The sequence below is a fragment of the Culex quinquefasciatus genome, chromosome 1 (assembly GCF_015732765.1).
Source record: "Culex quinquefasciatus strain JHB chromosome 1, VPISU_Cqui_1.0_pri_paternal, whole genome shotgun sequence".
NCBI classification, from domain to species: domain Eukaryota; kingdom Metazoa; phylum Arthropoda; class Insecta; order Diptera; family Culicidae; genus Culex; species Culex quinquefasciatus.
Genome location: NC_051861.1, coordinates 39,448,093 through 39,471,955, shown reverse-complemented (window position 1 = coordinate 39,471,955; position 23,863 = coordinate 39,448,093). Strand labels below are relative to the sequence as shown.

General features: G+C 42.4%; 2 protein-coding genes and 1 long non-coding RNA gene across 3 annotated transcripts; 1 reads left to right on the top strand and 2 right to left on the bottom strand.

The window, feature by feature from the left end:
- Positions 1–1,881: 1,881 nt before the first annotated feature.
- LOC6037338 (rRNA 2'-O-methyltransferase fibrillarin) lies at positions 1,882–12,244 on the top strand. Its single transcript, XM_001847210.2, has 3 exons — positions 1,882–2,127; positions 2,326–2,764; positions 10,899–12,244. Exons 2-3 carry the CDS (start codon positions 2,347–2,349, stop codon positions 11,030–11,032), a joined length of 552 nt encoding a protein of 183 aa, XP_001847262.2. The 5' UTR covers positions 1,882–2,127; positions 2,326–2,346; the 3' UTR covers positions 11,033–12,244.
- Positions 12,245–18,765: 6,521 nt separating this feature from the next.
- LOC119765221 (zinc finger protein 367-like) lies at positions 18,766–20,090 on the bottom strand. The gene is made up of 4 exons (XM_038248654.1): positions 19,842–20,090; positions 19,617–19,781; positions 19,326–19,550; positions 18,766–19,259 (listed from the first exon to the last, which is right to left on the bottom strand). Exons 1-4 carry the CDS (start codon positions 19,875–19,877, stop codon positions 18,939–18,941), a joined length of 747 nt encoding a protein of 248 aa, XP_038104582.1. The 5' UTR covers positions 19,878–20,090; the 3' UTR covers positions 18,766–18,938.
- Positions 20,091–22,654: 2,564 nt separating this feature from the next.
- Positions 22,655–23,634, bottom strand: LOC119765136. Its single transcript, XR_005276519.1, has 2 exons — positions 23,148–23,634; positions 22,655–23,089 (listed from the first exon to the last, which is right to left on the bottom strand). It is a non-coding gene; the product is annotated as an uncharacterized LOC119765136 (long non-coding RNA).
- Positions 23,635–23,863: the final 229 nt, after the last annotated feature.

The window sequence follows — 23,863 nt, the reverse complement described above, 5'->3', positions numbered from 1 at the left end:
GGTCTCTGTGATTGCAGCGATATCAATCTGGTGAGTTTCAAGGAAGTGGAAAAATTCCACAACCTTGTTGCGGATGGAACGGCAGTTCCAATTCAACACCTTCAGCGAGCTAAGGTTGGCCATTATAAACAAATTTGATGATGAGCTCGCTGAGGGCGAGGAATTGCATGGCCTTCGATTGGCACTTCGAAAGCCTAGTGAAGAGTTCACTGGCTAGGCACATGAACTCCTCGACGGTGAACAAGGTTGACGACTCGGGCTGGCCCTGCACGGCTTGTGAGTACGAGACCCCAGGATTCGCGATGCTGCCGAGCAGCTGGCTCAAGTCACCACCCGGTGGCCTGGGAGCAGGCGCAGGAACTGCAGACACCTTCGGAAGGTTGCTTCTGCCGGCGGGACTCGTCTTCTTTTTGGCCTTCAAGTCCTGCAGGTACTTGAGGCGGGTGGGGCAACCCTTGTAGTTCGCTGTGTGGTTTTGGTTGCAGTTAGCACAACGGATTTGCGAGCGGTCGTCGTTGACCACAACGTCAGCACGCGCGGGAGTGCGCATGCGGTCGTCTGGTGGCGCTCACCACACTTCACGCACTTGGCCTCCAGATGGCAGTTTCTCATCCCGTGGCCGTATTGCTGGCACCGGAAACACTGGACGACGTCCGACTTTTTCTTGGAGTAGTGCCTCCAACGGACGATCACGTTGAACAGCGCCTTGATTTGTTGCAGCTCCTGAAGTTTCACGGTTCCCTTCTCAAACTGCAGCAGGTACAGCGCGTAATCGCCTTGCTTCGATTTCCCCATCTGGCGTACACTTGTGGGACGAAGGAACACATCTTCGAGTTCCCGCCTGACGTCTTCTACCGGAAACACTGGTAAACCGGAAAGGACGATTTTCACCGGGGTTTCGTCACTGGTCCCGTGGGTGTAAAACTGGACATTTTCCTGCTTCAAAGTACTCACCACAGAAGTAAAGTGGGATTTAGTCGACACCCTGATCTGGATGTACCCTTTGTTTACCCGCAGGTGGTAATCGTCGGCGCCCAGCTGGGTTGTTGACATCAGTCGGTTAAGCGCTGGGACACTGGAACCGTGGACGAAGATTGGCGGACATCTCACCTTGGCGGACGCGGGAGGTACGTTTTTCACAACTTTACCGGTGGCATTACCACTAGCAGCACCATCACCAGCGGGCGAAATCTCACCAACGCCACCATTGTTGACATCCTCCTGCTCGTCGCCGGAGATGTCGAAGTCCAGCATCTCGAACTGATTCGCCGTCGGGAATCCCCCGGAGGACCCCCCGGGTTGGGTCAGTGGCCGACGTTCGTTCAGCTGGTCCGAAATTGATGAGATACCACCGGTCGAATTTCTTCGGTGGCGTCTCGAAGATGGCGGCGTCATCACCTTTTCCTTCTGCTGTTTGCGGGCCTTCTTGTAGTCCACCCGCTGCAGGATCTGCGATGCACTGTCCCGGCCGGAATCGCCTTCGCCGGGCAGCGGCGGCGGCTTGGGCTGCTTTCGTTTCCCCAGGTTGCTGGTGAACACACCGGGAGCACCAATAAATTAACTTTTCGCGAGAGCTAGAATTTGACGACGATGTTTACGCGTCGACGGTGACAGCTCGAATGACCTGGAAAATTATTTAAATTTCGTTTAAATGTTGAAATAATTGCGAAAATACGTAAAATGTTCTTAGATTTTTCCTATTTACGTAAGATACTTACAAAATTTGGCGAGTTTCGGAAAATTTCAAAATTTCCCCGAATTATCCCAGCATAGACACAAACCATTTTGGTTCTCGGTTCGACCGCATGGTGGGGCGCGCGCGCGTGGGCAAGATGCAAAAAAATGACGTTTGGCTGAATCTGCGTCGACGGCCGCCATCGCACACAGAAATAAAACGCACTTTTCATCTTGTCTTTACCGAGACAAGACGTGCGTCAACGGTTGCTCTCCGGAACGAAAAGTTTTTTCTGTGTCCCCCGACCCGGCCTCCCCCAGTGAAAAACCCTCTCGGAATCGTCCCCCACAGTGCAAGTGCCAGTTGTCTCTAGCCGGTGATCCGTAAGGAACTTTTTGTGCATAAACCCAGGTTTGCCTCGTTTGTGGGCATTTTAAACCGTAAAAATTGAGGTGAGTTTGGATTTGGTGGTGGAGGAGAAAAAAAAATGGATGTTGGCTTCGTCGCGTTGTGAAGCCGCCATTGGGGCCACGCCATCTTTGATTTCGCGTCGAAGCAGGCCGGTGCGGCTTCCATTTTAGATTTTTGGGCGAGAAAAATGTGCTTTTGCTGACGGGTGGAATTTTTTTTTGTTCGCTTTCGCTTCACAGCCTACTGCTAACTACGGAACCATGCCGGATTGGAGGGAACGCGACGATTCGGAGCGTAGCGGAGGCTATGGCGGGGGCAGTTCCGGTTACGATCGGGAGCGCCGTGATTACCGCAGCGGAGGCGCTGGCGGCGGATACGGAAGCGGCGGCGGCGGTGGCGGCTACCGTTCCGGTGGCGGATCTGGCGGCGGCGGCGGCGGCTATGGAGGTGGCCGCGAGGGCGGATACCGCTCGGGTGGTGGCCCCGGAGGCGGTGGCGGTGGATTCCGCAATGGCGGCGGTGCCGGCGGCCCGCCACGAGGACCCCCGAGGATAGACCCGGCCACGGCCAAGACGGAAACGTTCGAGGTTGACGCCGACAAGGTCAAATTCATCATCGGCCGCGGAGGCAACAAGATTCGCGAGATCCAGGACCGTTGCCGGGTGTCGGTGCAAATAGGTAAACTATGCCTCTTCCTGTCAGGGTGTGTGAGGGGGGTTCGTCACGTAGTCATTATTTAGTTTGTCGGGAATTCACCAACTCAAGAGAAAACGAGGCCGCTGGCTGGATAGACGCGCGTGTAGCGGAACCGGGTGTCTTGTACCAGTAGCGCTAGCCAATATCCATGATGGCCGCGCGGCGCCGCTGGACCATGGGCGCGCACACGATGACGGTGCCAAAGCCCTCTTTTAGAGAAGAGTTGGCTGTGGCTGGCTGGATGTGGGTAAAGGAAAACGCAAAAGAGCAGCTCGGCGAATGAGAGTGCGATAAGCACGGAGGAAAAAAAAGTAAAATAGGGAGAGTTTATTTTTGTGCTCTTGCGCGTGCCTTCTTACAATTTAGTTAGTTGGAGAGGGAAAAGCGTAAAAATTCTCTCCCTTTTTACGAGTTGTCTGCCTCTTCTGGCTGTTCTGGCGTGTTCGTTGGTGTGTGCGCAGAGCGAGCCACCACAAACAGAAGCGTGTTGCCAGATTCATTGAGAGTTTCAGCTTGTCTTGCTGAAAGCAAAGTGAGGAGGGCAAAATGGAGGAGACGAATCTGTTGTTTTTGTCGGCTTCTTTAAAAGTAAAAAGTTGTGGAAAGTATATAAACCTCAGGCCGGCAGACGCATACGTGTACTGTGTACCCACTTTGTAAGGACACTTGTAAGAAACGCCAAAGCACGCGACTTCTGAAAGCATAAAATGCAAACATTCGCTTCCGAGTATCGATACGGATCGCATTTTCTCCTGCGACTTGGTTGATCTTCAATGTTTTGGTTTTGGAACATGTACATCGTGAAAATATGGTACGTGGTTACTGTTTTACAAGTAACCGGCCCTCGATGGGAAATGTTATTTCATCCTCACATGAGCTTGTGAACCAAACGTAGAAAATCGTTTTTTCCTAGGTCTAATTTTTAAAGGGTCCTATCTGCATAGTAAACCCGTGAGCCATGACGGATAGGTTGTTTTGAAAATTTAATCTAGATTTAAAACAAATTAGTTACGTTATTTCCGTAGTAACAGTTCAATAGGGCGAATCTGCGTTTGTAAACAAGCAGTCTATCTCCCTTTAACTTGACGTGAACCGTCACTTGAGCGAAAGGGATAGACTGCTTGTTTACTAATGCAGATTCACCCTATTGAAATGTTACTACGGACTTCAAACTATAAACTGAAGAACTACTTCTATCAGTTTAACAGAAAATTACCCTTTTCAAACAGTTTTGTTCAAAAATGCTTCCATTCTGTTGATTCATTTTTTTTTGCGTTACGTTATAAAAGAACGCTCCCTTTCTCGTGTTGCTCCAGAAGTTATGTGCCCTAATGAAATGGCAAGCACGAATTATCTCCTTATCTTGGCACTTGAAGTTTACATCTGTGTTTGGGAAGTGCAACTTCAGGAGCAATTTTTGCCTTCCTCACCTCAATGAGGAAAGGCTATAAAATCACTCGAAAAATGAACTTCTTTATTTGACCTCGAAGACCCACCTTCACGTATACCTATCGACTCAGAATCAAATTCTGAACAAATGTCTGTGCGTGTGTTTGGGTGTGAGTCCGTGCACCGAATAATATGCACACGATTATCTCCGGACTGGCTGAACCGATTTGGACCGTTTTGGTCTCATTCGATCCGTCTTGGGGTCGTCCCACAAGACCCTAGTTAATATTATAAAGTTTAGATAAGTACTTCAAAAGTTATGCTAAAAACCCGATTTAATCCCACCAGGGGTGAGCAAAAGCCTTTCTTACTAAAGAATATACAGTCGACTCTATGGCTGTCGATCTTCTCGATATCAATATTGCTCCATTAGGGTGTAATATGGTTGTATGGAAAAAAGGTTGTAGTGAGCACAGCACTTTTTCAGTTCCTTTTGGGGTCCTAAACAACTCCCCAAAGTTTGGGACCGATTGGTTTAGTCCTCACTTTGCGCAAAGCGATTCAATTTTCCATATAAATTTGTATGGGGAAAACCATTTGTTTGGATTGTGATATTTTTCAAATCCACGTTTCATGCTATATCAAAACCGGACTCATATTCGGATGCTCTGGAATGTCCTCTACAACTTTCCCGAAGAGAGTATGATGCTCGCTTGAGCAGCATGAGCATGAGCATGGTTGACTGCCAATGAGCTGCTACTCCGTTATTGACGGATCAGCTGAAGTTACACAATGAACCAACAGATGAGTAGTGGGAGCTAATCATCCTCACTGTATAACCCCTGAAGATCTCTGCTTTAAGTCAATACCGGTGCCCCCCAAGGAGATGCAGTTCAACAAAGGTAGGAATGTTAGTCCGATAGTTGAAGTTGCAGACTCATCAGACATAGAGTTTGTCGCTCTATACCTGTTGACACCGCATGAGACCGTTGAATCCACAGCATCTCCTTCAAGCATCACGGGAAGTGGGGGAATTGTGTTAGTAGGGGAAGGAAAGGGAAGGTCAGGATTCATCTTGGTAGACGATATGACCAGAATGTGAACCATAATCGTTGCCTCCTGAGCTACGACGCTATGAGAAGGACTTATCATTCGCGTTTTTTTTTACTTCTTACCGCCGGCGTGCCATCCGAGCAACGATGCTTTGGGATGGGCTTTCAAAACGAAATGAAATTTGAATTAACGCATTATTCGGTAACGTACAATTTAGAATAGATCCGGATTCATTATTGGTAGATGATACGACCAGAAAGTGGAACGTAATCGTTGCCTTCCGAGCTTCGACGCTATGAGAAGGACTTAATTATATACTCAATCCCGTAATTTTTACTTTTTACCGTCGTCGTGCCATCCGAGTCACGATGCTAAGGGATGGACTTTCAAACAAAATGAAATTTTTAGCAACGTATTATTCGTTATCATGTGAACCTCAAATAGTGCTGATACACCGAACTTTTTCAATCGATTTAATGAAATTCTTCGCGCATAACTTCTTGCAACAGACTTAACCACAAATTTACCCAGTCCGGACCGCGAACAACCGGATCAACAATAGAAAGACTATATATACACGACGACGCGAAGCCTTCTATCAATAAATTCAAGAAACTTCATTACTTTCTCGCGGATTCTCGCGCGTCGATTTTCCAACCGATCTCCCCCACGAACACCACACGACTGAGGGCCAAACTCCCAAGGCCACGACGCGACATATTCCTTCAATGAATTTCAGAATCTTCTAGCACTTTCTCGCGGATTCTCGCGCGTCGATTCTCCAACCGATCTCCCCCACGAACACCACACTCAGATGCTCGCTTGCCCCTAAAAAAAAGATACAGCGTGTTCAAAACTCGTCTAAAACGTGTTTTTTGCTCGAAAATTACGTTTTAGACGAGTTTTGAGGACGCTATATCTTCTTTCAGGAGCAAGTTAGCACCATGCTCTATTCGGCAGAGTTGTAAAGCACATTCCAGAGCATCCGAATATGAGTCCGGTTTTGATATAGCATGAAACGTGGATTTGATAAATATCACAATAAAAAAAAATGGTTTTCCCCATACAAATTTATATGGAAAATTGAATCGCATTACGCAAAGTGAGGACTAAACCAATCGGTCCCAAACGTTGGGGAGTTGTTAAGGACCCCGAAAGGAACTGAAAAAGTGCTGTGCTGGAAAATCGATTTTGATATTACACCCTATTGCTCCATGTACCGATGAATTCTTCAGTCCCTTCAATATCAATATCGAGGAATAAAGACAATCGAAGTATGCAGCGATTGTCTTTATTCCTCGATATTTTCTCTTGCTTGAAGGATCTCTTCCTCGACGGTCTCTTGGATTCTTTTGCTTCAAATATCTATTCCGGTTGTCAATAATTTCACTTTTTCATGGCTTGCATAGACATTTTTCTTTGAGAAACGAAGCTTTGAAGGGTGTTTGACATTTCTTTGTTTTTGTTTGCTGGGCGTTGCCATGATTCTCTCTCATAGCTGGTTATAAATAAAAAACAAATTTCAATCGAGTCTTCATTTTGCATCGTTCTGTAAACTGATGCTTCTCTTCCTCGACGGTCCCTTGGATATTGACAACCAGAGAGTCGATTGTAACTTCTTTCAATTCATAACATCGACTTGATACAAAAAAATCTTATGATGAAAGCAAGGTATTATTATTGATATGTTTTCTAAAAGAATTTGAAAACGCAATTTTCACCAACAGAATATTTTTAATCGTACAAATTCTTAATCAAACAAGCGTTTATGACAAACGCAAGCATGGAAAGCTTCCCATGCGCCAGTGACGACGCACACCGCGGTTTTGATTTTCTAGTTATGGTACGAGCCCAAAAACCGAACAAAGAAGGCGCAAAGAAAACCGAGCAACAAGTTAACCGCGTGTGCCGCACAGTGCAGGGAAGCTTGCCATTCAGCACCTACGAAAGTGAGAGAATCAGAGATAGCTATTTTTACAACCGCACCACTACACACTCAATCGCAATACCTTAGGTAGATAGCCATTGGCGTCGCGTGCATTGAAAACTTTAAAAACGATATAAAGCTTAGAAGCTTCGAAAGCTCCTATTGGAATCCAATGAACTCTGTTAAATAAAACGACACGACAAATGAAGCCTACTTAGAGGCGATTTTAGGAGCACACGGGAAACAAATTGTTTGTACCCGGATGAATGTCTTAAGTCACAAAAGTTTTTGCATAAACATTGGACAGTTATGCAAAAACGGACAGAGCAAAAAAAACCGAAAAGCTACGATATCTTACATGTTGAAGGAATCATCGGTAGACAAGCTACTACAAACGAGTATAAGTCGAGCCAAAACATATATGCGCCAGCATTCTCGCGCCAGTATTCGAAGCTCAACTTGACAACTTGGCGACGAAGCGTCAAAAATCGATGCAGTGTGATTTTTTAGGGGATTTTTCCGATTAAAATTCATGCTGTATCGTGAGCAATTCTCTACCAAAACCGGAAATGGATTTTATTTGTATTTTTTGATTTGGCTCAAACTTTGTGGGGGCCTTCCCTATGATCAAATATGCTATTTTGTGTCATTGGTTCACCCATACAAGTCTCCATACAATTTTGGCAGCTGTCCATACAAAAATGGTATGTAAATATTCAAACAGCTGTAACTTTTGAGTGAATTTTCTGATCAATTTGGTGTCTTCGGCAAAGTTGTAGGTATTGTTGAGGACTTTTGAGAAAAAAATAGGTACACGGAAAAAAAAAAATCTGCAGATTTTTTTATCAACTTTTTTTTTACTAAAACTCAATTTCCCAAAATACGTATTTTTTGATTTTCGAGATTTTTTGATATGTTTAAGGGGACAAAAATCTGCAACTTTTGAGCCATAGAGAAACATGGTCAAAAAATCTGCCGCCGAGTTATGAATTTTTGAAAAAATAGTGATTTTTGGAAAAAATTGAAGTTTTATGCAAAATCAAGTTTGACATTACTTTTTAATGCAAAATTGAATTTGCAATCGAAAAGTACTTTACAGATTTTTTGATAAAGGGTTCCGTTTTCAAGATATAGCCACCGAAAGTTTGATTTTAGCGAAATATTTGCAGTTTTTCAATTTTTAAAAATAGTGACCATGAGTGACCATTTCTAAAAATATTTTTTTTGAAAAGTTCAGAAAATTTGCTATAAAATTATCTAAGAGACATTGAAGATTGGACCTCTGGTTGCTGAAATACAGCGGCTTAAAGAAAAAGAAACACGAAAATTGAAGTTTTCTAAGTCTCACCCAAACAGCCCACCATTTTCTAATGACGATATCTCAGCAATTAATGGTCCGATTATCAATGTTAATATATGAAACATTCGTGAAATTTTCCGATCTTTTCGAAAAAAATATTTTGAAAATTTTTAAGTCAAGACTAGCATTTTAAATGGGCGTAATATTCAATATTTTACCCTTTTAAATGTTAGTCTTGATTTAAAAAATTTCAAAATATTTTTTTCGAAAAGATCGGAAAATTTCACGAATGTTTCATCTATTAACATTGAAAATTGGACCATTAATTGCTGAGATATCGTCATTAGAAAATGGTGGTCTGATTGGGTGAGACTTAGAAAACTTCAATTTTCGTGTTTCTTTTTCTTTAAGCCGCTGTATTTCAGCAACCAGAGGTCTAATCTTCAATGTCTCTTAGACAATTTTATAGCAAATTTTCTGAACTTTTCAAAAAAAATATTTTTTAAAATGGTCACTCATGGTCACTATTTTTAAAAATTGAAAAACTGCAAATATTTCGCTAAAATCAAACTTTCGGTGGCTATATCTTGAAAATGGAGCCCTTTATCAAAAAATCTGTAAAGTACTTTTCGATTGCAAATTCAATTTTGCATTAAAAAGTAATGTCAAACTTGATTTTGCATAAAACTTCGATTTTTTCCAAAATCACTATTTTTCAAAATTCATAACTCGGCGGCAGATTTTGACCATGTTTCTCTATAGCTCAAAAGTTGCGGATTAAAACATATCAAAAATCTCGAAAATCAAAAATACGTATTTTGGGAAATTGAGTTTTAGTGAAAAAAAAGTTGATAAAAAAATCTGCAAATTTTTTTTTCCGTGTACCTATTTTTTTCTCAAAAGTCCTCAACAATACCTACAACTTTGCCAAAGACACCAAATTGATCAGAAAATTCACTCAAAAGTTACAGCTTTTTAAATATTTGCATACCATTTTTGTATGGACAGCTGCCAAAATTGTATGGAGACTTGTATGGGTGAACCAATGATACAAAATAGCATATTTGGTCATAGGGAAGGCCCCCACAAAGTTTGAGCCAAATCAAAAAATACAAAAAAATAAAATGGTCGAAATCGGCCGATTTCGTAGAGAGTTGCTCTCGTCTTATTTACGAAGATGAAAATGACGTCCAGCCATAAAGTAAAACCTATACCTTTCTTTAGTAAGAAAGGCAAAAAGTAAATCGTTCTAAAAATTGTTCGGGATTGACGATCGATGTCAAATTTCTTGCAGATGCTCACTCATGGTCTGTACTATGAATGTAGGAAGAAATTTCGGATAAAATTAGAAAGGAAAAATGTTGGCGAAGGTCACCAGGTGGGCTTTTACCTTTTTTTAGGGATTTTTTTTTCTTATGGTAGGTCAATCAAACGGCTCTAACTCCAGAACCAATTTATGAATCTGGATAAAAATTTGGGAGGTTGTAGAGCTTGAAAAATGCAATTTTTGAGATAAATGAAAGCTATGAAAATGTAAAATTTTGACCATATTTTCATTTGAAAACTGTGCATTTTGTTGAAAAGTCTGGCCACATGCGAAAACAGATGGATATTTCGGAATTTGAGCGGCAACTCGCCCAGGTTCAGCACACTAGCTTTCATCTGCATTCAGAAGAATCAAAATCGGATTCAGGGGAGCTGAGAACGACGCGACACAAAATTTGGCAAAATTTTATTACACACGAACACCACTCGATCTCCACGGAATTTATTTTCTCAAAATTCGAGGGTTGGAGATAGACGAGTTCTGTCAAGATGAATCGATTGAGCGTCGAAAATCAATGCAGTGTGATTTTTTGGCGATTTTTCCGGTCAATATTCATGCTGTATCGTCTTATTTACGAAGATGAAAATGACGTCCAGCCATAAAGTAAAACCTATACCTTTCTTTAGTAAGAAAGGCAAAACGTTAAGATTCGTCGGAAAATTAACTGGCTCTTTTCGACGAGACTTTTTTTGTCACCATAATCATACCATTTCCCTGTGTAGTCTAGTTCTTTCTCAGTTCTTTTGTGTTTCTTTTGTAGGCTACCCAATAGGTAGTTGTAATCGATCTCGTGCCAAAGTTATTCATTGTACCGTTGAAAGGGAACACATTTATTAGACAATTTGCCATGTACTGGTTCTTTAACATGAAATAGAATTCTTTTTGAAAATATGGTGACTCCGGCATCTTTGAGACTTTGGCTCCAGCTTCTCAAAATTTTGCGAATCCAAGTAATGAAAAATGTAGATATTGCAAACACAGATTCCTTTATTCGCTCTATTACCATCCAATCGCCAGCACATTTGGTACCTCTCTTCTACTGTTCTGCAAACAAAATGGCCAAAATCTAACGTATATTCTCTCCTCCCTTCTCTCTCTTTCCGCGGCAACCCCCCCACAGACAAGCAGCGCAACGAGAACGGCCAGAACAACATCTCGGTGATGGGCGACCAGTCCAATATCGATCGGGCGCGCGACATGATTGACCGAATCATCAACGACGACCGCGACCGGGAGGAGCACCGACGCGACTAGGTTTGTCTCTAGATTTTAAGTAACTTTGCACCGTCGACGCCGTTGAGCCGATGAGGGAGAAGAGGGACAGAAGTTAAGAAACAAACTAAAACAGTAAAAAAACTCACATTTAATAAAACAAAAAAAAACTTAAATAAGGACCGTTTAAAACAGTGCAGCAAAGAGAAAGTAACGTGAGTAGAGTAACGTTTACACACAGACAAAAACAAAACAGCAAACCGTAAAAAAACTGAACCGCGAACAGAAAAAAAAACAAAAGCAGAATTAGGGAGATTTGCATTTATGATTTTTTTTTTATTATTCTGATCGTGTTTCGTCAGAGAGACAGACTGTACCGTACACCGTGTAGTAGCAGAAAAGAGCAGACCGTTGAACACAGAAAATGGAAACGGAAGTGTAAGAGGAGACAGAGAGAGAGAGAAAGGGAACGAGCCGCTTCCAGGGAGCACTTCCACAGATTCGCACGCGCGGGCGTACACACACACACTCATACACACGCTAGAGAACCAAGAACGTCGTAGCTGAGAGAGAAACGCGTAAAGTATAATCACTAGTAAAAGCAACAAAAAGTAAACTCTTACCAACTCACCAACTGTGTGATGTCCGTCGATATAAATTACCTGAAAAATTTAATTTGTATTTTACACCGCGCGCGCTTTGATCGTCCACACACAGCTTAAAACCGTGACACCGTGAAAAAGAGCGAAACACAGTAAAATGGGAAAAAGATGGGGAAAACAACCGCGAAAACACAGCAGAACACTTTTCGGGCGTGTGGGGCCGAAGTCAGGTGATAAAATGTAAATAGATTTTTAGAAATTTATATTTCTAAGACTACATAAAGACTTGATCGATTCCGCTGACTAAGACTACTCAGAGACTAGGGACAGCAGCAGCATTAAAAAAGAGAGTACCCAACAGCAAAAGTAACAACAGCAGCAGCAGCAGCAAAGTAAAACAGTAAAATGAACAAAACCATTCTAACCTAACCAGCAGCAGAAACAAAACAGAAACTAAAACGTACCGATGGAGCAAACCGAATGTTTCGAAGGAAGGAATGAGGCAAGCGTAAGTGAAGTGAAAACACAGACACACACACAGTCACACAGGAGTAACAAAAAAAGTTGACGTGAAATACAAATGTTCATTTTTTACTTTTAAGCAGTTGGAAAACATTAAAGCTGAAACTGGTCGAAATAACTAATCCGTGAAGAAATTCCGTTGTTCTTTTGCATCCGAAAGTCCTTGAAAAGTTCGGTTCTGACATCTGAGGGCGGCGATTGTTCCTCTGCAGCGCCGACGCGGAGAAAGACTAGCGACGGAGCCGTTTTCGATGATGGCCAAGACGAGCATCTCCTCAGCAACAACAAGTTCAGCACTACCAAGTTTGGGATCAAAATTCTGTGTTTCTCCGAGGATCGTTTTTAAAGCGTGCGGGGCCCACTTGATTGAGAACAAAGTGGAGTTCTACCAACGAGAAACGAAGCGAGCGGCGAATCCGCGTCGTTGTCAGAGGACTACCACCGGAATACGTCAAGATGAACCTCAAGGGAAAATTTCAAAAAAATTCAAAATAAAAAAAATAATTAAAAAAAATGAATTTTTGAGTTTTGCCTTCCTCACCTCACTGAGGCAAGGCTTTTTTTTATTCGTAACTTATTTTTATTATGTCCTTTTAGGGCATCTCCAGCGCTGGGGTGCAAATCAAATTTGCACTCGACTCATGAATTGCAAGATCAAATTTGGCGCCTTGAAAAAATTCCGTCATCCTCACCGCTAGGGTAGCAAATTTGCCACCGAAACAAGCCCACCGCGGGGGCAAATATGAGTTTTTATCATTTTTTGCTCTCGTTTACCTTCAAAATCAATAAGTGTGTGTTGATTCATGCTAAATGCTAAAAGTTTATTAAACTTTTTAATCCTATCGAAAATTTGAAAGAATTTCATTTTTCGAAAATGTCGAAAGTTAAACCATTTGCTACCCGATTTGATTCCCTGTTAGTTTGCTCTCGAGTTTGCCCCCGAGTCTCCCACCGCGCGTAGCAAAGCAGGTATCAAATTTGATCTCAAGTTCATCTGTAGAAGAAAAATTATGTCGGTACCTGTCGGGTACTCATTTTCTGATACCCGACAAGTACCGGCAAGCCGGGGGCAAGGTTTTGAATGCGTGTTTCGGAGATTTTTGTATGACATGGTTAAGTCCTACGGGGCACCGGAACCGGTTCCATTTGGGCACCAATCGACATCAGCTCAGTGAACCGTTTCCAGTTGGAACCTGTTTCGGTGCCCGAAGGTCTTGACCTTGCCATGTATCCATGCCATGCAGGATGATGTATAAGAAAGATGGCTTGAAGTTTTTCATCATTTCCGGCATTGTTCTGTGAAATGGTTTTTGTTCTATTGACCAAAACCCCAAAAAGGATGGCCGAGGTACCCCAACGGAATCCGGAATATCTCCGGTAAAAGTAGACCATATTTGTCTCCTATCTGACAGTTCAAAATATAGACAAATCTGGATCTTTTGCAACTGGAAGCATCCAATTTGTTCAATTCTACCAAAAGTTATGAGATTTTTAAGAAAAAAATAGGGGTCAAATGACTACCCGAGCGTTTGAGTGTTAAGCGACTCCGACTTGCTAAAAAAAAATTAGGAGGAGAGGGGATAATATGCAGCCTCTAAGGGAAAACAGTGAATTCTCAACCATTACAGCAAGCATTTTGTTTCGATGTTCTAAAACAACTATTATTCTTCGTCATCCATGTGAAAAAAGTCTTAAAAAACCACAGAATTGTTCGAAAATATCAAATTTCTAAAAACATTTTTGATTCATTTCAAACAACCATGCGGGGCAATATGCACCGCAACATTGGGTCAAAATGCACTACACTCAACCCCCGGTGGTTGGTCACTTTTTCGTTTGACACTTTTTTAGTTTGTACCCCGTTGGTTGGTCAAAGTCAAACTAAAAAGTGACGAACTGTCACTTTTTACACAGGCCTCACGCACACTATCAGAACAAACGTTTGGTAGTGTGTGTGAGCGCCGTGTAAAAAGGGTGTCAAACTAAAAAGTGACCCCGTTCGTTTGACAGCAGTTGGTGCAGGGTTGTTACGGACGGCGCGGATCGCGCGGATCGCGCGGATGGCGCGGATCTGGCGCGGATTTGCTGGCTAATGTTGCTCAGGCGCGGATTTCGCGCGGATAGCAATTTTGATAAACAAAATAATTGAGAACGATAAAATTTCTTGCAATTTACAAAGGAAAATATTATTAGGAATTAAATATATTCAGTCTTTTTCGTTGAGTGCGAAAACATCAATTTCTAAGAAGTAGTTAATGAAGAAAATTTTCTTCTTAAAAATTATTGATTGTTTTTTTTTCTTAATACGAAACTTAACAACATAACATTACAACTCATTATTTTTAAAACATCTGCTTAACAATTCAAATAAATACCAATTTTATTAAAATCAAAATAACAAAATTCGTAAAAATTACATAATTTTAAAAATTTGAAGCTATGAAACTTTGTAGATTTTCTATGTTTTTTTTCAATATAAAAATTTATTTTTTTAAATTTTTGGTTTATTGAAAAAATCAAAAATTTTGTTGCCACTCTGATTCAGGTAGAATTGATTCTACTCCCAATTATCACAACATGACGAAATCCACTTAGAAATCTGCTAAAATCTCCGTCTAAAAGCGAAATGTAATGTTCAATTAAAAAAGAAATCTGAAATTCAACAATTTGAAATTTAAGAATTTACATATTCAAATAATAAAAAAATAGAATTCATAATTTGAAATTGTCAAAACATACAGACTCAAAAACGTAAAAAAGTACGAATTATTAAATTGAAAAATTACAAAAATATTACAATTGATTTTTTTTGTTAATTTTATTTTTTTTAAGAAAGTTCTTAAGTTATCAAATTATTAAATTATTAAATTATTAAATTATTAAATTATTAAATTATTAAATTAATAAATTATTAAATTATTAAATTATTAAATTATTAAATTATTAAATTATTAAATTATTAAATTATTGAATTATTAAATTATTAAATTATTAAATTATTTAATTATTAAATTATTAAATTATTAAATTATTAAATTATTAAATTATTAAATTATTAAATTATTAAATTATTAAATTATTAAATTATTAAATTATTAAATTATTAAATTATTAAATTATTAAATTATTAAATTATTAAATTATTAAATTGTTAGATTATTAAATTATTAAATTATTAAATTATTAAATTATTAAATTATGAAATTATTATGCACACCTTCTTTTCCGGTTACGCATTTTAACTCGGCCGGGGGTGGTACATTACGTAGGGTTTGATGTAAGTATAAGCGCCTAACCATTTATAGTGTGCCTATCAACTTTCATTAAAGCAAAAACTGTTTTATTTTTAGTTTGAATTCAAAAACTAGTTGTAATTCTACTGTGTACTGTTTTCTCCTGAAATCTTCCCTAATGTTGAATCGTGTTAATCTGTTGCTATTTCTTCTGTCGCGGTGTTTTGTTACTATGTTTTGGACCTAAGCATGTTATTCAAAAGTTCACCAAAAGTACAATAGTAATATTCGTGTTAATCTTTTAACCATTCCATAAATTGAGTAAGGGCTCAAACCTCACTTGTTTGAAAAAAAGGGTGAAGATTGAAAACAATAGACAGTAAAAGAGAATATATTTTATAAAAATCAAGTATCAATAGTAAGAGAATGATGAGCGTATTTTGAAGAATAAAAATGAGAAGCTAGATGTATTAGATGTAAAATTAGACAATAGTTAATAAATAGAGATACAAAACAAGCTTAGATTATAGTAATGATAATTTATAGGACAGATAAAAAATTATTCAAATAAATAAATTCACAATAAAATCAAAAAAAAAAATTAGGCGAATGATAAATAGACTTGATATTACTAGTACATTAAGGAAAAGTATATTTTAAGGAAAAAAAAAAACAAAACAAAGTTTGTTACAGCAGTATCAATTGATAGAAAAGAGTGGAAAAGCTTTGAGAGATAAGAGAATCAAAAGTTAGTAAAATTAAAATCAAATGTTGGATATTAAATAGAAGAATCAGTGAAGAATTGGGAATCAGAAGAGCAAAATAAAAATAGGAGATAGGTGGTAGCTGAGAATGAAGAGAAGAGAAACCCCGTTGTGCGATGTGCCAGGTACATCCACAGCAGTTGACTCAACATACTGCGAATCAAAACAATACCGTCTACAATCACAAATTATTTCCCTTTTCCACATTGTCGCGCCCCTTTCTTTTAGCCGTCTCGACTCTGACCCGCGGTGGTCAAAGGTTTACGATCCGTTTCCACAGGCCACCAGCTAGGTCATCATGAAAACCAAGCCAACGTGGAGGTAAGAAAATAGGACACTCGCAAGGAACCAGAGCTGTACTGTTGTGATCAAGATAATTCGGATGATCTAACAGAACTACGGATGTAGTTAGTTGCGCTCCTTCCAGGATGTTCCTTACGTGGACGTCAACCGAAGAGCACGCAACAAGGTCAGTGCCATTGCATGCTCTTAGGTATCAATCCTTGGCCTGCAGAAATTTCGTGTTTCGATTTTCCAGAGTAAAGTTTTGGCGAGAATTATCAAGTACTAAATCCCTAGATTTTATAATTTTGTGATTTATTTGATGGTTTTAATTTTTTTAAATCCTCGAATTTAATTTTTTTCTGGCAAAAAAGGTTCCATTTGAAACAGGTGGGATATGAATCCACAACTGATCAACGGTACTGATCCAAATGCCTTCTGTATTATTCTTTTTTCGTTTAAAATTTCAATCATTATGTTACTCTCTTCTATGTTTGTCGCGGTTTTTTTATATGGCGCGGATTTCGCGCGGATTGGGTTTTGGGGTCGGCGCGGATCTGGCGCGGATTTTTTCTCGACTTTTCCGTAACAACCCTGTTGGTGTCAAACCATCGGGGTTTGAGTGTACAACAACGGGGCAAAATGCACCGGGTAAAAGCAGTTTTCACTAGTCACCAATAGATGTCACCGCTGTTTTTACAAAGGAGCTTCACAGCGGTGCATTTTGCCCCGACCACGCTTTTTGCAGAAAATTAAATTAAAAATGCATTTTTTTATGTTTTTGGAATCATCTATCTACAGAATAATAAAGATAATGGCAAAAACTATATACCTCAACAATTACACACACAAAAAATATTACGGTAATGGCAAAAGTAACTCACTTTTGAATTAAAAAGTTGTTAAAATTTGCTACATTAAAAGTTTTTTTTCTTGTTTTGAAAATGATAACTTTTACTGCTACAGTTTTTGAAAATCTCATTGCTCACTGATTTAAAAGTTTTTACTTTTAATTCGACTGTAAAATTTCTTTCATTTTGACGTTCTCGTGTAACCGTGTACGCCTAAGTCGCAAATGTAAACAAATACTTTGGTGGGTCCGGTGGTGCTGGTGAGTCTAGGACGCAAAGCAAAGCCGACCGCGGCAGCAGCCAGGACTCGGACGCGGAAACCTTCGTGAGCCAAACAGCAGCAGCGGAACGCCTTCGAAGGAGGGTGGTGCAGAAGCGGGACGAGGTCGAGTGCTCGAAAAGGACAAGGCCAGCTTCCTGCAGGAACTGCAGCTGTTCCACGGCCGAAATGCGTAAGAAGGAAGTGTTTTGTGGGGTTTGTGATTGTTTTTGTTTGTTTTTGTAGGATGAGAGGTAGGAATGTGGATTCGCACCGATGGGATAGGGTGGTGATTGCGTTGAAGAATATTAACACAGACAAACAGACGGGACACTCGAGTGCCGAACCATCGTCCTCCAAAAACGGTTATTTCAAAAGCAATTTTGTTTCGGCATCCTCGCACCCGACGCTGATAGCGCTGCTATCGTGACAGCTCGCCCGTCTTTTCTCAGTGTGTGTGATGCGTGTTTTTTGTTTTTAAATTGAGCGTGAGCACGTGCCAGGCAACAAATGAGAACACAAAAAATTATGGAATTTTGGAGTTCTAATGGTGAATCACAATCAAGGCTTTGCGGGACAAGATTGGGGCATTCTCGGTCATGGTCTTTTGCCCCACTAACCCGGTAGGCCTATTCAACTGCCTGCCGATCCTGTGGTGGAGTCATCTCCTTCGGAGTAACCTGCTTAGCCTTCGTGGACTGCTGCTCAGATTGCTGCTGTTAGTCGTTCTGGCCCTTTTGGCGATGTTGCGCCTCTCAACAGGAGTTGGACACTCAGCACGCGGTGCGTGCACTGAGTTAAAACAGTCGCGCACACCTCCAGCACCCTCGCGCACCATCACGCACCTCACGCACCCATTTGGAGAAAAAAATCCTAAAATCATGGCAACACTTCTAGAAACGTCATAATGATTTATGTTTACAAACAAACTTTGGGGTTTTTTTAACGTACACGCTTACCAAAAAGAACCAAAAAAATGGTAATTATCATGATTTTTGGAGTTCAACTCGGATAACACTTTTTTTGGTAAAGTGGGTCGAACTGGCGAAATCATGATTTTCATGAACTGCCGAGTTCGAGCATGGCGAAATATTTCACTGGCTTTAGAGGCTTTGTAGGTTGCCTATCTTTGGGCGCTTTAGCTTTTTCTTTTGGAATCCGAAATAAATTGAAATTGAAAATAAATAAACAGCGATTTTTTTATTTTTATTCATAAAAGCATGTTTCGTGAAGTACAATATATTTATATATTATTCATCTGCAGATCCGACCTTTTCTGTTACCGTGACCTGAATGAACAGGAGAAGGACCAAGCGTTGCTGCTGGAGGTTGTCCCGGCCGCCAAGGTGATGTTCACCGATGTACCGATTACTTCCTTCGAGGAGGAAACTGGGGCGAGGAAGCAGTTTTGTCAGGCGACTGCTGCTGGAAATCGTCACGTCCAACTTATTTCAATCAATCTCACCCTCTTCGAGCTCGTCAAACACGACTGGTTGGGGTGGAACTTGCTGACTGGCTTCCATCCATTGCCGTAGACATTGATCTGGACCGCTGCGGTGGGATCGGATCGTCGAACGACGAGTTGTAGTAGCTGCAAGGGCGCATCGGCCAGATCGAGCTCCGTAGCGATGCTTGGCTTCTCCGCCAGCTGATATCCGCCGAGCGCATGTTGAAGTAAGAACTGCTCGTGGTGCTGTCGCTGTGGCCGGACCACCGAGGTCAACAATTTCCCGCAGGACAAATGGCAGATCGGCGACTTGGAATTAAAGAGACCATAAGTAAGACAAGCTCAATACGTCACTAGGTCAACCATCAAACTCACCTCCAAATCCTCGTCCGCGTACGGCCAAGCCGGATCAACTTCGAGACTGCCCAGCTGCATGCTGCCACCGTCGCAATCGTCCATCAGCCTGGCAGTAAGCGCCGAGATCGACATCGAACTACTGATCGGCGGTTGACCCGGCGAGTGTGCGTCCGACTCCGACTTGATGCTCCGACTGCTCATGCTCGTTGTCTTGCCACTCTGCATGTCCTCCGGGTAGTGATTCTGAAAGTAATGCAACGGTTAGCGTGAGGCCACAGCACAGGCACAGCTTGTTAAAACTAGTCTTACCGCAATGCTGTAGGTGCGGTTCTGGTGTTTTGCATGGTCGGACACGTTGTTGAACGCCTTGCTACAACCCGGGTACTCGCCGGTATACGGCTTTTCGCCGGTGTGTGATCGCAGATGGGTTTTGAGGTTCTTAAGCTGGGAGTATGCTTTGCAGCAAACTTCAAACTACAAAAAGGAAGCGAGGTTAGAACCTGACATTGGGTTTAGCTGATGATTTAAGGTGACCATGGCCGACCCGTTCGAAGGACTTGTCTTGTGCATTAGGACGTGCGGGGCTGGTTCACGTATAACGCGGGATGTCTTCTGCAGAGCATTGCTTGTGCTGTCCGCCTCTTGTCGTGTCACTGGTTGGACACGGAGGTTGTCTATTCCTGCTTATTGCTAGAGAATTCGTTGATTTGCTGGAAATAGAAAGTTCGATGTTAGTTCGTGCTGATCGGGAAATCCACTGAAGAACAAGCTGAAGAAGCTTTTTACCTGCGACTTGGCCAAAAAATGGCCCAGCTGAGGCGGATGGTGAAGCGGGAACATGCTGGCTGTAGGCAGATGATGTCCGGGTAGACCCGGCAAAAAGCGCCGGTCCCAGCGCACTATCCGACAGATGTCCGTACGAGCCGCTAGTACTGCTGCTACGAGAAGCTTTCACCAGCGAGACCAACGAGTTTGGCGAGTACCGAATCATGGAGCGTGGAATTCCGGTTCGAGGTAGGCCAATCCGTGCCCTGTGCTGCCGCGCTTGCTGATATCCTCTGTTTCGGAGTGACTCGGAATCTCTAGAGCCGGCCTAAATAATAAAGTTAGTTGCATAATAATTAGTACAGCACATAATTGATCGTAACCTAGGTCATACCGGTTCAAAAGCGGTTGACCTCGAGTTCTTGCGGATGGTGATGGTATCGATACGAAAATACGGGAAGATTCAACCGGCGACGTTCACCTCTTTTGCACATCTTGGTCGAGCGATCACGAGACGGCCTGAAACTAGAATAAAATAATTATTAAACTTGTTTTGAAAAAATCATTAAATAATTCCGTCCACCGGCGGACGGATTCCTTTGCGTTCTTGTCCAGTAATCCGTCCACCGGTAGACGGATTTCTCTTGCGTCCTTGTCCAGTAATCCGTCCACTGGTAGACGGATTCCTCTTGCGTTCTTGTCTAGTAATCCGTCCACCGGTGGACCGAACCTTTTCGCCAACATTGGAAGGCACTCCGTCTAACGGTGGACGGATTCCTCTTGCGTCCTTGTCCAGTAATCCGTCCACCGGCGGTTGGATTCCTCTTGCGTTCTTGTCCAGTGATCCGTCCACCGGCGGACGGATTTCTCTTGCAAAACCTTGTGCCGTAATCCATTCACCGGTGGCCGGAACCTTTTCGCAAACATTGGAAGGCAATCCGTCCACCGGCGGACGGATTCCTCTTGCAAAACCTTGTGCGTTATCCGTCCACCGGCGGACGGATTTCTCTTGCAAAACCTTGTGCCGTAATCCGTTCACCGGTGGCCGGAACCTTTTCGCAAACATTGGAAGGCAATCCGTCCACCGTCAGACGGATTCCTCTTGCAAAACCTTGTGCGTTATCCGTCCACCGGCGGACGGATTTCTCTTGCAAAACCTTGTGCCGTAATCCGTTCACCGGTGGCCGGAACCTTTTCGCAAACATTGGAAGGCAATCCGTCCACCGGCGGACGGATTCCTCTTGCACTCTTGTCCATTAATCCGTCCTTTTCGCCATGAAAAATCCGTCCGTTATATTTACCCGAAAATCAACCCGAAGCTCCGGAGCGCAAAAACAAACTAACAATAAAGACGAAACGTTTCAACGAATTTCAAAAATTTCGCTAAGTCCAAAATCGCACTTTCGAGAGTTCGCTTAACTGAACTCGGTTTTTGGCGATTTTTACCATTTTTCGAGTTCGCAAAATCACACTTTTTTCAGTTCGTTTAAGCGAACTGTCAAAAGTGCGATTTCTGAACTCCCAAAAGTGCGATTTTCAGTAACCGTGTAACGAACACCCGGCGTTTGTGGAGGTCCTTGCGGAACGGAATGGTCCGGCATTCCGGAGTTTTCTGCAGACGTCATAGAAGCTGCTAAAGACGCAGGAGTACCCGGTCATCCACAATCGTGCCTTGGCCTTGCGACCACTTCCGCAGGACGAAGTTCCATATCACAGAACTGGTAGGGAGATTAACACGTTGAATCATCCGGAGCTGGCGGCGGCCTACATGGACCAGGCGACCGCCATAATGGCATGGCACTAGCTGAACGATTTTATGCAGAGAAAGGCCGGAATATTCACTGTTCATCTGCTGCCGGGGCTGCCCAAGAAGGCAAACGGCTTGAAACATGACGCAGATTGTACCCAGCGCCAGAAGCAGCCTTTCGCACCGAAGTCCAATCAGCGGCCATCCCGACACCACATTGGAGTTTGTTTTGCTCTGTCTGCGAAACGCCGTCACCCTTGAGGGCACCTTTATCGATTTCCAATCTGCCGAACGCCCAAGAAACCCTAGCCATCGCCGACTTCCCCGAATCCCACCAAACTCTGGCAACAACGTACTGCGATGAGACGCGCGTCATGATGTTCCGAAAGCTCTGGTCCATCTCGACCCGAAGCACATGGCCCACCGCAAGGGCGAGGACTTTGTTGTTTACCCGGGATCACGAAAAGGCCAAGGTTCAAATGAAAGCCTGTGCCGTCCATATATTGACCCGGCTACCTTTCAGGTGCTTATTGAGGAGGAGGTGCCGAAAGTTCTTCCAAGGTGCTTCAACTGTGCCGTTTTTAGTTCCGGAAGGTATCTTCCGATTCCAACGAGCTCATTCTCATCAAAAACGAGACAAAACATTGAAAATGAGTAAAGATCCGGACATATCTTTGGATATTTTGATAAAAATGTTTTTTTTGTAAAACAAAGCCGAAAACAGCTCGTAAAATCTCGAAAATCTTCATAGTAAAACATTGCACACGGCAGATTTCGATTAAAACTTTTCGGTTTGGAAAAGGAAGGGAGTTTTTTCTAATTCATGTATGAAATATTTTTTTATTTGATACTTTATTTGTTCATTTCCTGTTTCCTGAAATTCTAACTACTTTTAAACAAATCGCTTGATTTAAGCTTGTGCTTCGTCAACGTCTGCAACTTGTGTTTGCACAGCAGTATCGACGTCGGCGGCATCAAGAACGACATCGAAACAAACCATAATTTATGACGACCCGGTTCGACGACTTTCCTACCAGGAATCTCCACTCTCAGGTCGTCAAACCTTTATGCTGCTGGTTGCTTCTCCTCCGAGATCAGCGAAATGTTCAGCAAGAACAACTTTCTGAGTTGGCGGTTTGCCCTCGACCTTCCCCACAGATTCACGAGCAACTTGACCGTACTGCGAATATCCTCCGCGATCGATGCGCACACTCCGCTGATCAACCAACTAATCCCACGTTCCGCCACCGGCGTCCCGCCTCAGAACACTCTGCAATGAAAATTAAGTCAAAATCCTAAAATCTTCAAGAATTAACCTGCCAACCTACCAACTTGACCAGCGCAGCAGGATTATCTAGCCGAGCATCTCCGGCTTGTTGAAACGCAGGGAGTTACCACATTCTCGGAGTCCGACCGACACAGGAAGAGGCAAGGAAGTTTTTCATGGTGCCTGATTGGATGATGAACCCGTCCCGGTTACCACTGAAGAAGACAGCATGCGACTAGAGGACAGCATGTGGATGGAGTTGGCGCAGAACGGACGAAGAAGTAACCGACTTTCTCGCGATGATCAGGTTGAGTCTTCTCCGACGGTCTTCGAAACCGGTCAAAACAGCTGCTCGCGATTAGTTCATTTCTCTTGCTGAAATTTACCGTCCTCCAACTACTCGGCCAGCAGGTGCTCGAACCGCTGCAGATGACCGTTCCGGAAGACATACCGCTGCACCGCTTTCAGGGCCTCATCGTAAAACTGGACCATGTTTTGAGTCCTTCCTTACTTTTTTTCGTTCGAGAAAGCTTCTTAAACTCGGTAAACATTCTTCGATTTTGACATTTCAAAATGAAGTGGTGCCAGTTTGGCAGAGAAAATTCTATGACAGTTCCGCGCGTCAATTGAGTGCGCGCACACCGCCAGCACCATCGCGCACCCAATCGCACCATGAACACAAACGCTTGTTCAGAAAACCGTGTAGAGAGTCTAACCCCTTGCCTCTCAATCTATTTCCACAGTTCAGTTTCTGTGGTTCTGTTTCGGTATAAATTT

Bases quoted from the DNA above. Each gene is read 5' to 3' on its own strand.
- LOC6037338 (XM_001847210.2), top strand. From the start codon at position 2,347: ATGCCGGATTGGAGGGAACGCGACGATTCGGAGCGTAGCGGAGGCTAT. The intron at 2,765-10,898 runs GTAAACTATGCC...ACCCCCCCACAG, and splicing joins CCGGGTGTCGGTGCAAATAG to ACAAGCAGCGCAACGAGAAC.
- LOC119765221 (XM_038248654.1), bottom strand. From the start codon at position 19,877: ATGCACAAGACAAGTCCTTCGAACGGGTCGGCCATG. The intron at 19,782-19,841 runs GTCACCTTAAAT...TCCTTTTTGTAG, and splicing joins CTTCGAACGGGTCGGCCATG to TTTGAAGTTTGCTGCAAAGC. The intron at 19,551-19,616 runs GTAAGACTAGTT...CATTACTTTCAG, and splicing joins ACCGCACCTACAGCATTGCG to AATCACTACCCGGAGGACAT.